Below are 18,213 nucleotides of genomic sequence, written 5' to 3'. Positions count from 1 at the left end.
ACTTTAACCCCCTTGAAACCTACTTAAAGGTAATTTAAAAACTATGATAACACATTTCAGAAATTCATATAGCCTATTAATTAAAGTATGTGATAACTAAAAGCTTGTATAAATGTGAAGTTAGTGTAGAGAAAGTTATTAATTTTAAAACAAATCTAAAAATAATATATTCTCATGTACAATAAGTCCAGTTTTACTCTAATTAAACTGGTAACCACTCTTTTAAATAAAGTACCTTGATTTATGGGTTAACAATTTTAAACACAAAATGTAAAATCAATCAACCCAACATAATCTGGATAAGTAAAGAAGAGGAAAGTAAACAAGCAAAAGTAGAAACTCATATGTGAATTAGGTGGTTGAAAATACCTACTGTGGGTAGGGATTGGTGCTACTGAGTGGAAAATTGTGGTCTGTTTGACCTAGACCTGAGCCAGGATTATTGTTATTAGAGGAGTAACAGGAGCAGGACTAGAGGGGACCTGGGGTCAACTCCTGGGAGAGGGGGGGCAAGACCTGGGACTAGACCAGACTGGAGTCAGAGTCAGTGTCACATGGGCTGTTACAATGTCAAGGTCAGTAACCAACTGTTGTTTTCTTTTCCCCTATAAATTGAGAGGCATATTTTTGTTTTTAATATAGTTTAGCTGCTAAATACAAAGCAATTAATTTAGGTTGCAAACTTTAGCATTTTTCTTTGATATACTTTTATTGTTTGTATCCCAGTTAAATAAAGAGTCAATATATTAATAAATGTGTAAAGTATGGATGAGGCTATTAAAGTCTTAACTGTTATTTACAGGCTCCATAAAAATACAATTTAAATGTGTTTTCTTACTTTGACTGCTATTTATTGTTTGTTGTGATAAAAGTGTAGCAAATGTTTTCATGCCAACTGGGGTGAAGAGTATTTATCTTGAGAAATATTAAATTTTGTTTTGTGTTAATGTTGTGTTGAGAGATGTGTGTATTTATAAATTTTAAATGGAACTTATTAACATTTTACACGATTTTATCCATGTTTCGTACAATTTTGGATTTAATTGACAGTTATTTTCAAATGTACTCCCTAACTAATATAATAATATGAAATTGAAACACTTATTTTAATAAAATTTTAAGATAATTGTTTTAACTGGTTGATGGATTATTATCTAAGAAACTGTAGTCTAATTTAAAAAAATCAGTTGCACCCTCAAGCTATTACATGTAAATGCTAAGATATTACAAAGTGCTTGGATCCTTCAGGTTTTTTTTTCTCCTAGTAGAGTTTCCTTGTCAATTAATAATTTAGATTTCATGAGATTCTTGACATTTATTAGTTGTTACATGGTTAGAAGCATCTATTTGATTTGAAAAAGAGTAACTCTTGATGAGTATAATATGTAACAATCTATTTTAATATATATATAGGCCGTATTTTGAATAGAAAGAGTAAAATCATAGTAATAAAAAAATTAAAACACAATAAATTGTATAAAATTACAGAAATCATTACTCATACTGTATTTATCTTTAGGTTATTCTGTTGGATATGTATATTGTTGCTCCTACTTTCTTGGATTTACAGGATGTATTACAGAAAGTTTCTTGGATTTTAAAATATACAGAGTGATAAATAATTTCCTATAAAATTTATTTCATAATAATTTTGTTCACGCATTAAATATCATTTAAAAATAGTTCAACCATACAAAGTAATTTCGTTTTAACTTCATAACAATTACTTAAGGTTAGGTTAGTAGGATACATTTGCACCTTTACACCATAATGTAGGCTTCTAGGAAAAGCCAGTCATTGGAACTAGTTGGCAACTATAATGCACCTATGTATCTTCAGGGATACTATCTGCAAATATTAGATTCAGGTCAATGATTCCTATAACAATTGTGTTACCTTTCATCTGGAATTAATTTGGTCAAACAATTTTGAATCCAATTCAGTAGTTAGCCGTTTAGTTTGCATGTAAAAAACTAGGCATAAACTGGTTTTAAACCAATTTTTAAGCTTTACAAAAAAATATATCTCAAGAATAATAATGTGTCGCACTTAAAAAATGCCATTTTATAAAAATTCAATCTACTTAGCAGTCTAATTAATTTGTTTTACTGTATGTTTTTATAAGGTTTATTTTTTAAATTTTATATTATTATATTTTTTAATGCATTTTTACAATATTTCACTGATAATCACAGTATCTCCAGTAAAAAGTAAGCTACGTAAATTATTAGTTCTCATTAAGATGTACAGATGATTGAGTTAGAAATATAAATTGCAATACATTCAAAAATTACAATCTTAAAAACAAAGGGTTCTAAAATGTTTTACACACTATTAGTAGGCCTACATTAGCTGTAAAAGTGTTTTTGAATTTACAGTATTTAAACTCTTTACAGCTGATACTAAAATGGAAGTCTTTCTTTCAAATAGTTTGTGTTCGTTTATGGGAAATAATCTAACTCGTGATTAGGCTACTCTTAAGCACTCGTTTTCAAAAATTTGTATAATGGAGTTCTACCATTACAGGTTTTATGAAGAATATTTTATGATAAAACCAAGTGCTTTCCTTTATTTATTTCACATTTATAGTTATTTGTTGTGTTATTTATGTTAGGTTGGTTTGGCTTATTTAACCTATAAAAAATTGATATTATAGAAAATTTAAAAATTAATTACTATACTTCGTTCACAAAATTTAGTCGGTTTATGGGAAGAAATTTATCCCTTCCACTTGATCATCCCTTTAAAACAGCTCACAGCTGAGGTTTTCAATCAGCTGCGACATGTAGTAAATAAAGTAGTGGGGGATTTCCCCTCAAACAGCCTAACTTTTGCAACAAATAGACTATAAATAGCCAATAACCTGAATCATTTGTAAACTAATTATTCTGTAGTTAAAGCTTCATATGTACGTATATTTATAATTTTGTAGTCAGTTCATTATTTATTCCGCTTTTTGCAATGTTTGCAAAAACTTAGGTGCAACTAAAAAAAGCTTAACTAAAACTTTCATATTACAATCTGTTTTACATTATGCTTCATAATCATTCAACGAGGTATAGGTATCCAGTTGATAGAATAATTCCACGTTATGTTAATATTTTAAATAGTTTAGTTGTACAAGTCACAGTCACACTATGTATAGGCCTCAAAAGACTAGATTGAAAACAAAAGTAAACTAAGGACAATAATAAAATTAGATGAATTTGATGCCGCAAAGCATGATGCGTCCTTAGATAGGAGTATCTTCGTAAATCTAGTTCTATAGCTTGTATCATTGACTATTATAGTCAATGCTTAATTGTATCTACCGATAGTATCGACTGACTGCGCCGACGCGCTGATAGTGAGACGCGCGCGTGTATGGGTCAGATGTACGCAGGCGCACCAGCTTCCAAGCATCCGTGTCATTGGCGGATTGTAAATGTAGAACGCCGTTATTCTCGTCTCCGCACGTCTTATATATCTGTGTTCGCTTCACTTTCGCTATAGTCCACATTTCATGGCCATTGTCGATTGATTTCATATTAGTTGTGTTAAAGTGAAAACAATGTTCTTATAAACAAACGATCAGGATCAGCCCACTTGAGTTTACGACAGAGAGAAAATATAAACAAAGCAATACCGTACGAAGGCTTTAAGTTCTACGACATGGGCGTACTCTCTATCAGAACAAATATGGATATCACACATATTATTTTGAGTGTGTGTGTGTGTGTGCACATCTGCTTGTTTACGTAGCCAATATATTTTTCAAAAAAAAAAAACTTTCCATTTTACTTTCAAAATCGACTTTAATATAAATACTACATTCAACTTTAAACTCTATTTTCAATCAGGGATTTTGTTAGAGTTAAGACAAAGTATAATAATATAAATGCTTATGATACATAGTTTCCCCAACGGCTGTTTTTTTATAAAAAATAAACTATTCACACTAAAAACTATTTTTGTTAAAAGTGTGTGAATATTATATTTTTTATTATGATACAACATAGCTAGTCTATTCTTTTTCGTGGTCTATTGTAATACAAATTGTATATTAAACTCGTAATACGTTCAATGAACGACTACAAGCCCTATCTCAATGGTCAATTTTCAATTTTCATGATTCCCGAACTCTCGCGAACCATTCAGACGACGGAACAAAAAATAATTTTTCAAACCGACACATTACCATCGTGATATCAGGCTATAATAATCCTAGACTTATTTGCCTCAAAAATTTTATGAAACAAAAATGTTGTTAATCTTTTGTCAATATAACACAGTGATCACAGTTATAACACAGTTAAATGAAAGCAGGAAAATTCGTATAATGTTGAGTAGACTATAGCCTAAAGCAAAAGATAAAAGATTAATGCACTGACTGTTACTGAGAGAAGTATAATCTAATACCACGAGTTTGGTTTATAGTCTACACCATTATTTCGTAATGGGTTTTATTTGATAAAGAATAGAGTGGTTTTAAAGAACTCATCTGGAATACAACGATTTACATAAAGCATGTATTGAAACTAGTTTAGTATAGACGTATTTATTGTCAGCATAATTTAATTTTAAAAGTCGTGCTATTATAGGCCTAAAATAAATCCGAAAAGTAACCTCTCCACAAACATAAGGCACGATATGTAGATTTCAATCCCCAACCACAACTACAAGATAACAATAATTGGACATCTCGAAACCGAAATAAATTTAATTTATTTTGGAACTCGCGTAGGAGTAAGCGATTATAAAACGATTTTGTTCAAACATGTATCGAGTATGGAAACTTAGCCAGAACCGGACACACGGGTTTTGGCCGATTTCACTGATGAAGGCCGTCAAATATAGGTCAAATTGTTCGTAGAAGCGTAAACCGGAATTGAATTTTGTTGGGAAAAGTTGTATTTACATCTCACACATAGTTAAAAACAAAACATCTTTTTACAGCCGACTTCAATGGCATAGTTATATGTTTAATAACCACTTATTATGAAAAAGCAAAACTGTTTTATCGCATTTCTAATTTGAAAATCAACATCGTGATAATCTGAAGTTAATTTGGAATGTACATTTAAATAATTAGCTTAATATACAGTTTATTGCAACACCGTGGTAAACATTTCTATTTCCAACGCAGACATGGTGTTGATTGTTGACACAACTTGAATTTGTGAGTTAAACATGGCAAAATAGAATTTATATAATGGCTTGTGACATTCTCTTTGGACTTTAAAATTCAAGAACGGTTGTGTTAAATTAATGATGGTGGTTCAAGTGAATTCAAATAAATGAGTAACTAGTAACTCGATTGAAAGAATATTTTCCTTTGGAAGCAAGTCAGTGAGAACGTTCGGATTGCAGGCAAGATGTGTGTTGGCATATGATCATTGCATTGTTGTCTAGGGATTTGCTAAACTGTTTTTTTCGCGCTAAACCGTTTAGCTGTAAACAGTTGCCAGCGCTAAACTGTTTAATTAAACAGTTGTCAAACCACAGTTTGGCTGAGACCCTACTGTTAGCCGCCAACCACCAGAAAACTGCTTATAGTAGTGAATCTGTTGTCAGTAAAGTTATGTTGCTCAAAACTGTTTTCAAAAGCTTAGTATTTAGTATAGCTGTTATTCTGTATAAGTATCAGCCTGCCTTACTTCTTGAATTAAAATAGGATAGCCTAACGTTACATAAAATACAAACAATTACAGTAAATCGCAGTTTAATTGTTTACATTATAAGTAATGTAAAAAATCAGAGTAAAAATATAAAACTATAAACAGATACAAGTAGGCTATTTACACGTATTTCTTGTTGACATTAAGAAATATGGTGTTGACATATGACATAAACTAAACAATTGAGAATTGCTTGAAACTAAACAGGAAAACAACAGTGAGTATATTTACATGTCTCGACATAGCAGTGAGGGGGTGGGGGTTGTGTTAGTAGGGCTATTATACTTCGCCTGCCAGAAACAGTTTAGAGCCAGCGAAGCTGCAGTTTAGTTTAGTTGTTTCTCAGTGCGTCTGTAACTGTTAGTTAGGTCCGATGCTAGCGACCAACCGCTTATGTTATTTTCCCATAAAATAACAAAATGTAGGATTTTAGGGAAAAAGCCGGTTTTGATTCAAATTCATGTGTTATGGTCCTTATAATCGTCAACAAAATAGTGCAACCCGACATTGCTGTAGCAATTACGATTCAAAATGTATTGCAACCTATGTCATTTTTTCCTATAAAATATCACAGTTACTCCCACCGCTTGTTGTTGTATGTGTCAGATTGCTGATACCGTTTATTTGTATTATTTTTCAAGTTGAGATGCAGCTTTATTCACATAATTAACGTTTATAATATTTATACCCTTTGTGCTCTGACTATTGAATGATAGAACTTCAGTATCCAAAAGTCCAGATACATCCATCACGATTAAAAAGATTAATTTATAGAAAGTATATCAAACATACTCCCTTAGTGTTGGTTACGTATAAAAAAAGTCACTAGACTTTTGTTTTGCCTAGTTTACCACAAACGGCGTTAAAATAACATTGGAGTAATTTTGGAGGATGACTGGATTCCGGACGCATTGGTTAAAAATACCCCTGCCACAGCAAACCTGCCGACTAAGCGAATTTCCGTTTTTCTGAATTGATTTTCAATTAAATCTATTTAAATAACATTAGGTTTAACAGGTACCTAGGTTTGCTGCTACAAGTAAATCAATAAAGTGTATTTTTGTAAAATATTAATAGCTTAGTATAAAATAAATACATTTTTCCAAGTTTTATGAAAATATATTCATAAAGAAGCAAAATACAACATTTAAAAATATTCTCCATAAGAATAACATGGACATTTTAAATTTACAATCGTTTACATTTTCTCCGTTACCATAATCGTACAAAAACACTTTGATATACTAAATCATTTGTTTTTTAAGCTCTTTTAAAAAGGTCCAGGGAGAAATTGGGAAATTTTGTGTTTTGAGGATCAAAAATGAGAAAAACATTTTTTTTTACCCCATAAATCCCCGTTCCCATGGTCCGATCATGCTGGTTCGCGAACTATTCAAGTTCATCACATCCTAAAATTACTCAAGTTAACGCGTTCACGTACATAAAGACGTACATATATTTATATACATATATATACAAATTTGAACGAATGGTGTTTTAGGCCTCTGGGGACGTCAAAATGAAAAAGTAAATCGGTCCCGGGCCTAGGTCTTACCGTGCCACCTATGGTAATAGCTACTTCGTATTCGGAAATTTGCTAAAAAGTGTCAATCTTTCATTGGGTAGTGGGTAATGGTAGTGACTGATTATTTGTTAATTGTAAAAGGTGTTTACTGTTGGAAATGGCAATAAATTAATGGGATTGACATATTCTTGAGTTATAAAAATTATTGGCTCTCGTTTTTACTGCCCCTTTAATCTCTATATAATCACCAAACCAAGAACCGTGGTGTTCTTATCAATTAGTTACAACAATTAAACTATTAAGTTATAATTTATAAAGGACTGAATGAGTCAAATCAGTAGAAGTTCTTTCACAAAGAGGATTAAAATATTTAAATAATTAAACAGACAATTCATTGGATAAATAACTTGTAGCATAGATAAAAGGAGTATAGATAGTATGTCTACTCCTTTTATCTATGCTTGTAGTTAGGCTTTTACTATTTTCACTATCATTGCCGTTCACAACAATTCGTCTCACAGCTATATTTCAATCAAATCACATCAACATCATTTCTGTTGTAGATATTTTACAATGCACTAACAACCATCTTAAATACATAGATATATTATTAATACAGGAAAGGAATAATTTAATCTAATAACAGTAATAAGACACTGATACAATAATACCGTATAAGAATGTAATAGAAGATCCAAACTAGCATTGACATTCGCAACAGTTCGTCTAATCGCGGCTAGGTGCACTAGGAGTCACTAGCATTGACATTCGCAACAGTTCGTCTAATTGCGGCTAGGTGCGCTAGAAGTCACTAGCATTGACGTTCGCAACAGTACGTCAAATTGCCGCTAGGTGCCTCTAGAGTTGAACTTTCAGTTTTTAACCCACCGTCGTTTATTTATATATCCATATTATTAATTCTATTAAGTGCAATAAAAAACTGAACGTTTTCCTGACAATTAAACCCTGTATGGATTCTCAAAATAACCCGATTATTTCATTCGAATCTGTGTTAGTATACTGTAAAGGCGTTTTTAGTTGCAGACTCTCGCTGGGAGTTTGTAGTAGCTGATAGATGACTTCCCTAATTTGCTCTTACTCAATTATGTTGTTAACTCAGACTGTAATGTCAATTTTTAAAAAGCCGAGAGTCGTAATAATCTTACGATGATTGGCTTATAATTCTCACTTCTCAGACTCGGGTAGTCTAGAAACCCTTGCCGACAGACCGCTACCGCCCACCACCACCCACCACTGCTCGAGCGAACATCATTACCGCAACGATACAATGTAGTCACCGGTCTAGCGTCTAGGTGGTTAGCGCACCGGGCTGATGATTTGTATGTTGCCGGTTTGAAATCATACGGAGACATTAACTTTTTGACTCGAATTTTTTCGTCATCAGCAAGTATGGTTGGTTTGGTTAGGTTATGATAGTTTAATTTCATAATTAAAAAAATTATATTATTGATTTTGAGACATTTATAATTTTATTTTATGAACAGAACTATTTTTGTTAATAGTAGTCTAAACCTTCATTCGATATTTTCATTATCAGCAAGTTTGGTTAGTTTGGTTAGGTTATGATAGTTAAATTAATTTAAATTTAACCTACAAACGATACATTTTGACAGCGACAGTGATAGAGATAACGATTTTCCACGAACAGTTCGGTTATGCACGGAATGATGCGTTCTGCACGGCGCGGTGGTGGGCGGTGGCGGTCTTGTAGATAGTCTGATCTCGTATAAGTCTAAGAATGTTGTCCCATTCATGAGACCGGAGCGGGCGCGGTGGTCACTTGACATATGGCCGGCCACACAGTCAGATGTAGTTCCCAGATACGAGAGTCAAAGGTCATCCGTACGTTTTACGTCGTTTTACTTTCTAGTTGGACTTTCCAGAAACTTACAAGATAATATTCAACATAGCTCTACAGAGATTGCCAAATAATTTGGTGGTAAAATATACACGGAAAAACCATGGCTCATTATTTTTATTACAATACATTTTCAGTTTCATAATAATAACAATCATTAAGCCTCCAAGATTTGGTATAGCTATAAAATATGCTTATGGATAGTAAAAATATTTGTAAACAGGCCATTTTCAATTTACTCGTAGAAAAGATACACTTTGACGCTAAACGTAGAATCGTGTGTTGTTTGTGAGATTCGACAGACTATTTATATATTGAATACTAACTTGGTATGTTCACCCTGCAATGCCCACAGCACAAATAAAAAATCTATTTATATAAATTTACTAGCAAATTTATGGGTATCACTTACTAGAAAACGTATGTTTATGTTTGAACTCATATTTATACTGTATTAATATCTTTTTAAAATTAAAATACTTCTCTACGATACGACTGTCGTATCCATCGATGGAACTTTTAACTCGAACTCTATTTATATAAATCCTTGGTCGTATTCTTGCCTGTGTCTATGGTCGTGTGGGTTTTAGAAAATGTCCACGGTCTAGAATGATGAATTATTCTAGTTTGGTCGGCCAAACGTGTTTGAGGAGACGGAAACTTGCCATGATTTTACCCGAGCATTGTTAATAATAAATGATCCGCATAAGCAAATTGTTCATGTGCATGTATACTGTGACGGATGTGACAAAAAACGCAAGGAAGACCTCACCTTGAAACTTCCCACGCAAGGATTTAGTCCAGAAAACAGCTGTTTGCCGCCAGCTTAATCAAATGGGGGTTCATTACGAACTACTGTACTGTCATGAGTTTTACCGGACACCAATCAGCTGATTATACTGCATTTGGGTGGGAACGAGTGGTTATAAACAAAAACATAAAGAGGTTATGGCTAGTGATTTTTAGTTCTTATGTTGGTGGTATAAGGATTTGTACAGATTTAGTAATATGGCGTAAACTATACTATCCTACACATGAGTTTACCGGACTAGAAAATGAGCGAGATAATGAGCGAGATAACCGTAGAAGCCACTGGAGCAGCTGATATTATCGACCTGGTACTATAGGCCTACACGCCGCGCCCAGTCACCAGCGATACTATATAGTGATTCATTCAAGTCCTGTGTGTGGATTCCTTTACAGAACATTAACTATAATTGCTCTCATAAACAGACAAGCAGTCATAATTTAGTTCACGCACCGTTTCCGATCTGTAACTCGGCAACAAGGCTGTATCCAAGAAACTGTGAAATCGGTGGCTTTCTCGTATGCAGTAGGATGCAACTCTTATAAAATATTTATATAAATATACAGGGTGTCTCGCGAAGAAGTCTAGACATCTGATTTGATATCACTATCACATTTGTGCACCGAAAGCTTTAACTTTACTTTATACATTTTATAATATAAGTTTTGAAAATAATTTGTGAGAATTTCAGCTTCCTAACATTTGTATAAAAAAAATGGCGGCTTAATAAAAGTTTTCAATTTGTTTCCAATCAAAAAATTTTCTTAAGCTATTGCGAACCTGATTTGTTTACTATGTTGGGGTTTTTGATACTTATTGTTGGAAAGTTGTTAGATAAAAGGAAATATTAAATGAAATGAAACTGCACTTGATCTATTAGTTTAAACTAATCTTCTTATTCTTCAATTGCTTCATAGAATAAACAGCTGTAATTTGTTTATAGATATTTCATCAAATTTGGCCAATGTATTAATTTCATAGTAAGCTATTTACATTTCAAGAAAAAAATATAACAGAAATACACGATTTCTAGTAATAGAATAAAGCTAAGCTAGTGAAGCTACAACTAAAAATTGTGAGATTTAAGTTATTTTTTATTCAATCTTTTAAAACTTATGGTGTCGTTCTATAGGAAATTTTAAATGCTAAATAAAAGTATTCTTGATGTTTTTCATAAAATCATCAATTTTTTGTAATTAAAATATAAAAAAATTAAATGGCCGCCATTTTATAATTATAAGTTGGACAACAATGATTTTTTAAAGATGGGTCTTATCTACCTTAGTGTACATACTGTACCAAGTTTCATTAAGATTAGTTGGAACAATCCAAAGATAAACATGTTTATGTAAAAAAATACAAAATGACGGATATCTAGTTAACAATGCGATTTTGTAAAAAGGTTAATTTTGATTTTATTTTGACCCATATAACCATTTGCCGGAGTTTGGCGGTTTACTTAAAGGACACCCTGTGCAGAACATTTTTTATCAACCTACAAAAGACACATGCTCTTTGACATAAAAATAGGAAAATAATCGAGTATTTCCCTCTTAAGCATTTTCTGTCACTGTTATGTATTTATTTTGAAATGTTGTGTTTTTTTTTCAATAGTAACATGGCTGACCCTTATTTTATGTAAGTCATATCAACCCTCATGTGACACATAAAAAAACACACCAAAGTTAGTTGCTTAATGTATGTCAATGTTCAATGTGTGTATTCCTTCTTTTCTTTATTTACGATTCTATCCAAACCCTAATAATTGCATCCTCAACTTCATGGGTCTACTCAACCTGACCTTTTGGAGTAATGATGATTTACTCATGGGTACAAAAAAGCTGTTGGCCTAGTCACTGTAAATGCAATTCTGGTGAGTCTAATGCTACAAATCCATGGTAACGAAGTTAAGGATTTGTGTTCGGGTATCAAAAATTTAAAATTTGTCAGTACAACTCATTCTCCTCCTGTACCCATTGATTTCCTTAATATGTTGGTACGGTGCCATGCACAGGCAATAAAAAAACAACAGGCACGATTGTTTGACTGTATCACAGGTAAATGAGCCTTTAAATCTGACTATTTGACAATCCAGAAGCTATTCCATAATTAAAGAAAACACATGTATTCTTTTCAAAAATTGTAGAAAACTCAAAGTAAATGCATTGATGTTGTTTCAGAGTTTCCTTGGTGATAGTGCTGATCTTGTGGCACAAATCCACTGATGCTGAGCCCGACACGGTTGCTGATTCTGGTGCTGACTTCCTTCAGTCTGTTATCAGCAGAATGCAGAATGAAAAATACATAAACTATGCAGAAGACCTCCAGCTTGAAGACTACAGACCGACACCTCATCCTTACAATGACATTCAACATCATGACCTTCAACATCATGACATTCAACATCATGACATTCAACATCATGATGTTCAACATCATGAGGTCAGTATAAAAAGTTACTGAGATTTAAACACGACAACAGAAAAATCAGTATGGTAAATCTCTCCTTATTTTGTAGCTCACTATCTAGTACAAGTTTTAGTTTGCATATTAATTTATAGAATTTATGTCACCTAATTGTTTGGTAAAGCTTCAGCATTGTTAAAGTTTAAAGTTGTTTATGCTTCTTTAAAGAAAAATTTATTTAGACTTGGATTATTGCATTTCATTTTTACAACAGTCAATTCTCTTATATGATTCCATATTGTTCGTTCTGATAGCCCCTGGACTACAAATAATGACTTTATAGGCTTACCTCTGTCAGTAGTCCAAAATTGTGTCTTAATTCAACTAATGTCAGCTTTGATCAACATTAGTTGAATTAAGACACAATTTTGGACTACTGACGGAGGTAAGCATATAAAGTCATATGATTCCAGTTTAAGTTTGTTTGAAAATATAACAATTTTGCAGATTTTTGTAAATTTCAAATTATTAGAAGCAGTAGCTAGTGTATTAATATAAATTTCTACTTAATAAACCAAACGGGCGAGGCCAAGCCGTTGTAATATCTTGAAGAAATATATTAGAATATAAATTATTTGAATTAAGTATAATAAGATTCTTTTTCAGTTATTTTTTTTTTAGGAAAAGATACCTACTTGGCTCAAGATATAAACCCAGATTGAGTAAAGTTGCTCTTTTCTATCTTTCTTAAATGTGGACTAATTTAAAATTCTCCTGCACATTTTAATTATTAGTTAAAACTATATTAATGACTTGAATTTGTATTATTTATATAGAAATTTCCATACCATAATAATCTGAGGGTATAGCTTAAGCTCCCCCCTCTTTGCTAACTACATTTTGGTAATAGTCGTAAGTTGTAATTAGTTTGAGGCATTGATAAGAAACCTGATCAGTAATACTGATGAACTAGCTGTAACTCCAGTTTACATCATAGTCATTTTCACATTGGGGAGTTTTGGATTAAAACCTGATGATTTGAAAGAATTGGAGTAGCCGTAAATTGGAGTAGGGTATGTGTACCTTAAGGTTAGCCTGACTACTGGTACTAAAGTGGGGTGTGTTGCTAGCCTTGTGATTAGCATCTAGGACCCTGTTGCAAGAGGGACAGGCTCAATCCCCGCCATATCCACACAAATTTGGAGAGTGTTTGGACCATTTCCCCTTAAAAGCGTTTGTTATACCTATTTTCAAAATGCCACTGGTGGTAGAGACACTAACAAAACAATGTATATAGGTACATATTTTTTTTAACAATCTAATTGTGTTTGTAGACTTCTGCTCCTCCTCTGTCTAAAGGAGAACTGCTAGCCCTGTACCAAGCCTCTGTGGCCGCCAGCACTGGTCTTAACATATCTGCTGAACCTCCTCTACCTCTCTCTAATGAAGTTAACAACCATCATCAAGGTAATGTAATCAAAGTTTTGATTACATTTCTGAATTCTTTGTAAAATATGATTTATCATTAGCTTTTAGAACTACACAGAGTTGTTTGTTACATTAGTCTCGATTATACCTCTATGTTATACCTGTAGTGTGAGGGATTTTTACCCTTAACAATAACCTTTGATTTCTAAAAATTACCCAGATAGTTCAGGGTATGGGTGTCTAACTATCCAGGGGTCTAAAGTTAGCGTACATCTTGATTTCCCTATAAATATCTCGAGGTTTAAGCTCAGTCTGCGGCCACCAAGTACACCTACAATGAACTCATCATCCCCCACCTCGAGATATCTAATTTGGACTTTGACCCAAATTATTACACCCTTAACTAACTTTTCACTTTTTTGTTATGTTGGGTGGTGTCTTTACGATCAAATTTTTGCGGTAACGAATGTTTACCGTGACCCTACCGACTGATTTGTAGGTTAAGGTAACTATCCATCCGTTAACCTAACTTGTGTTGCGACTTATTCGGTCACGAGATGGTACTTACCTCGTTCCGTAGTCCAAATCCGGTCGAACACAATTCTCCGTGGCAGGGTATAGAGTACAGGTCCCTCCAATCAGCTTAACTCCGCCCCGAGGTATTCCCTCACGGTTCCTAACTTCTCTTTGCTGTGGCAGGGTATATCACCTCCGAGCAGCCTAGCTTCCCCGCGAGGTATTCTAAGAATTTAAATTAACCCTTTTTATTTCCTCTTCTTTCCTGTTGTGTTCTGATAAAACAACTATAAGGGGATTTGTTTGGTCTAAAATTGCCTGAAGTGAATTTAACCTAGAGGGGAGGTGTTGAATGTTGTGGTGAAAAATTTTGATAAAATTATGTTCTAATTTTATTTTATTGGTGTGGTGGTTTGTAGAATTGAGTTTAAAGCCGAGAAAGCTGACTATGCCGCTCTAGTTATGCATAACTGTATACAACCCAGCACTGACCCCACTTCCATCACCAACACTTCACTGTATGAGATAGGTCGCCAGGTACCACAATAACTTGCTCTGTTTGAGTTGATGTCTGCTCCGTGAGTTGATCAGCTGCTCTTGTCCCCGTTGTGGACACTGGAGTAGCTGTAGCCTCATTAGGTGTTACATTGGCAGTGGTGTCTCCAGCTTTAGCTGTGTCCAGTTGAGATGGTGAAAGGTGTCCCTGTTTTTTATTGATCAAATCTTTCAGTTGACAGACAAAGTCTTTGTGAGATAAGCCATTCTTCAAAGTCTGACAAGGATTGTGACCGTATGAGACTATTGTGACTTTAGCCTTAGTAGGTAATTTGTTGGAACTTAAAAATGTTATTAATAAAGTGATTTAAATCTATCTTGTCTTGAAGACAACCGATTGGGGAGTAGATGAGGTGTTCTAGCTTCTTCCTCCTAAAACTGTCGGTTAGGTCTCTAAAGGCAGTATCATAGTCACTTTTGTAAGGCTTTTCAAAATATCTTGCTTTCGTTATTAGACTATAAACGGCTGCTCCATTATGGTGATTTTGTATAGCCAAGTGACTGGTTAAGCGCTGTGATGGTTTATGTTTTCCGTAATAAGACTTGAACACTACTGCTACCCCGGCAGTCATGTGGCCTGGGTCAGAGATATCAACAGAGATACTGTGTACAAAGCCAATTTTTTTTGTTTTTTCGGTGTTGTTTGAAAAAATTACCAATGTGAATTTTCAACCAACTTTACGGGCATGACATCATTATAAGACTCTGTCATTTTAGCTACCTTTTTCTTAGCTCCTGATTTAATTAAGTTTGCATCTGCAGAGTATATCCGCACCAACATATCCCTTATCGCAAACCCTAATTCTTTCTTGCCTCTTATGTTGAAATGGAGACCTTGCTGTCCAACATGAAAATGTTTAAATTTATTGCTGTCTATGTCAACTAGATTAACATTGTGCATTCTCTCAGTTAGCTCTCCAATATAAGCATTAAAGGAGATTTATTTTATTTTGAACTCGATCCATGATATCAGCATCAAACCTCTGAGGAACTGTAGTCAAAATCACTGTTTTTTGCTACTAATCTCGATAAGCTTTTTCTCCAGGTCTCTGTAAACTGACTCAAAGTTACCACAGAAAGACTACCACAATAGTGTTGTTTTTGTTATGAGTTGTTGTTTTTTGTAATGAAAAGTTCAATGGAAAACAAATTGAATAGCTTTGACAATTTATGAAATTTGATGATGTTTAATATCATAATGGTTGCATTATTTTTTTCATGTCTTCCAACCTTTATTCCAATCCAACTTTGCTGTGAACACTTTAGGCTGGTTAACTGTGACTCTACTATATCATTACTTTTATATTCTCCTATTGTTTCAACAGATGAATTGGTGGCCCCAGCAGAGCAAGGTGTTTTGAATGGCTACTACTATTACTTCTACCCCATCAAGAGCTTCCTCAACCAGACTGATGATGATCACACTATGGCCAATAGCAGTCAAGATATGATGATGATGATGATGAGTGATGCTGGGATGATGGATGGCAACAAGGACATGATGGTAGACCCTCTCTTCCTAGCTACAGCAGGATTTGTAACCATGGCTACTCTAATTTCAGTCGGCATCCTATTCCTACCCAAATTCGGGAGCGATAGGTCTTGGAAGAAGGCCGCCTTGAAGAATATTCCTGAAGAGGAGGATGATATGTTCAGCTTGACACGGGTTATCGGACAGGCCATCCAGGGCAAGGACTGTGCAGAGAGGTTAGCTTGTGAACTCGGACGGACCATCCGCAACATGAAGCTGGGGCAGAAACCACTCAGGTGAGTCCAGGGCGCTTTAAGTTTGAGATTAGTTTCAATAGTTCATTGAATATAAGACACTTTAAACTTATAGCTAAAGGATACAGCTTACAACTGAAGAGTAATAAAACAATCAAATAATATACATTACATCATAGTTATATCACTGACTAACAGTCATAGACATCATATGTACTTATATGTTGTAAACGTCATACACACTTGGTTATGTGTTATAAACCTTTTAGCTGTACAACATTGAGTCAAAGGAAGCATTTTCTTTTTTTTACACCATAATACATAATTTGTCACGTACTTGTAGAATAAAATACATCATAATACAACCTCATGCCTTATATATGGGTGCAGGATCACACTATAGTTGTTGAAATAGGAAAAAAATCACATAGTAAAAGGGTTAGTAAATGCAAAAATAAAGGTCAGTATCAATAAAAAAAGGTCAGTATAAATCAATAAGCTACAATAATAGCTGAAGCAATTTATAGCAGCAGTAATGTGTAAATAAAAGTGGTCAGAGTAGAACCATAGATAAAACATACTCCCTTAGTAGATTAGTCATCCTAATGAAACAGCTGAAGCCAATTTTATTGTTCGTTCTGTACGTCCAACTATAGAGGTTATGTTTTGTTTACAATTTGTTTCTTGTTATTGCAGTCATTTAAAACCTCGTTTAACCTAATAAAACGATATACTCATAAACAATAACTGGTCTCCTAGTTATATAACCAAATAGTAAAGCACAAATCATGAAAATAACCCTAAAATAATAGAAACAAAATGTTGTCTACACTAGCGATCAGTGTGGACGTATATGAACTAAACGCAAAAAACAAGCTTCAAAATTTACAATGGGATGAGGAGGTAGAACATTTCTTTGGATACACCAGCTCTTGTCAGAACTGATATACAGTCCTTTTGGGGAATTAATTACTCTACATTTAGTCTAGATTCCATGTTCGTATTGTAGCAATATAATTTGTATATTTGGTGTTACCTAAAGATTTATGAAAAAAGCACACTTGGAGGATGAATTAATTGAATATATTATGAAGGACAAACATAGGTGCAGGAGAAAGTCAAAAGTGGTTGAATTTTTGATGACTGAGTTATTCTGAGGTTGGATAAAGGGGGGTGGCACCATAGAGTACATATAGTCAATAGTTGCACTATAATGCTCTTGCAAGTGTAAATTTTACAATATTTCAATCATTAAAAAAATATATCTTCAATACCTACTTAATTAGAAAACAGTTGTTCAAACATTATTTTTGAATCTTTACTGACATTACACTTTTGTAAAGAGCGTGTGTTGGTTAAAATAAATATCTAACTGTTGCAGAGTTTTGGAGGCAATGTTGCCGCGACCATTAGCTCAGCAGCTGTCTCAAGTCCGGCAACATGTTGTGAAGAGAGAAAAGTGTCAGTTCATCCCCTGCAAGTGGAACAAACAAAAACCAAACAATAAACAAGAAAGGAAACCACAGAGACAACCAAAAACTAACGTTCACTCTATTTAAATTCAATCTCCACTCAGTCATTAATTATAGTATTTTTTACTTACCATTGTATATGTATTATAGTTAAGACTTTATTTATTTCGATTAGTAAATAAGTTAAACTGAAATGAATCTATTATTTTTACCTGTGTTATTCACCTATAATGCAATCTTTA

The 18,213-nt window shown here is 33.6% G+C and overlaps 1 protein-coding gene across 1 annotated transcript; it reads left to right on the top strand.

The window, feature by feature from the left end:
* Positions 1-440: 440 nt before the first annotated feature.
* On the top strand, positions 441-18,099 carry LOC128998584 (uncharacterized). The gene is made up of 5 exons (XM_054424787.1): positions 441-575; positions 12,050-12,311; positions 13,610-13,742; positions 16,100-16,541; positions 17,881-18,099. The coding sequence occupies exons 1-5, from the start codon at positions 568-570 to the stop codon at positions 18,056-18,058; spliced, it is 1,023 nt and encodes a 340-aa protein (XP_054280762.1). The 5' UTR covers positions 441-567; the 3' UTR covers positions 18,059-18,099.
* The last annotated feature ends 114 nt before the right edge of the window (positions 18,100-18,213 follow it).

Source organism: Macrosteles quadrilineatus, unplaced genomic scaffold (genome assembly GCF_028750875.1).
Source record: "Macrosteles quadrilineatus isolate MER2022 unplaced genomic scaffold, UCM_ALF_1.0 Scaffold_7__1_contigs__length_78375512, whole genome shotgun sequence".
NCBI classification, from domain to species: domain Eukaryota; kingdom Metazoa; phylum Arthropoda; class Insecta; order Hemiptera; family Cicadellidae; genus Macrosteles; species Macrosteles quadrilineatus.
The sequence above is the reverse complement of the archived record's forward strand: the minus strand, read 5'-3'. Positions and strand labels throughout refer to the sequence as shown.

Bases quoted from the DNA above. Each gene is read 5' to 3' on its own strand.
- LOC128998584 (XM_054424787.1), top strand. The intron at 12,312-13,609 runs GTCAGTATAAAA...TTGTGTTTGTAG, and splicing joins ATGATGTTCAACATCATGAG to ACTTCTGCTCCTCCTCTGTC. The intron at 13,743-16,099 runs GTAATGTAATCA...TTGTTTCAACAG, and splicing joins AGTTAACAACCATCATCAAG to ATGAATTGGTGGCCCCAGCA.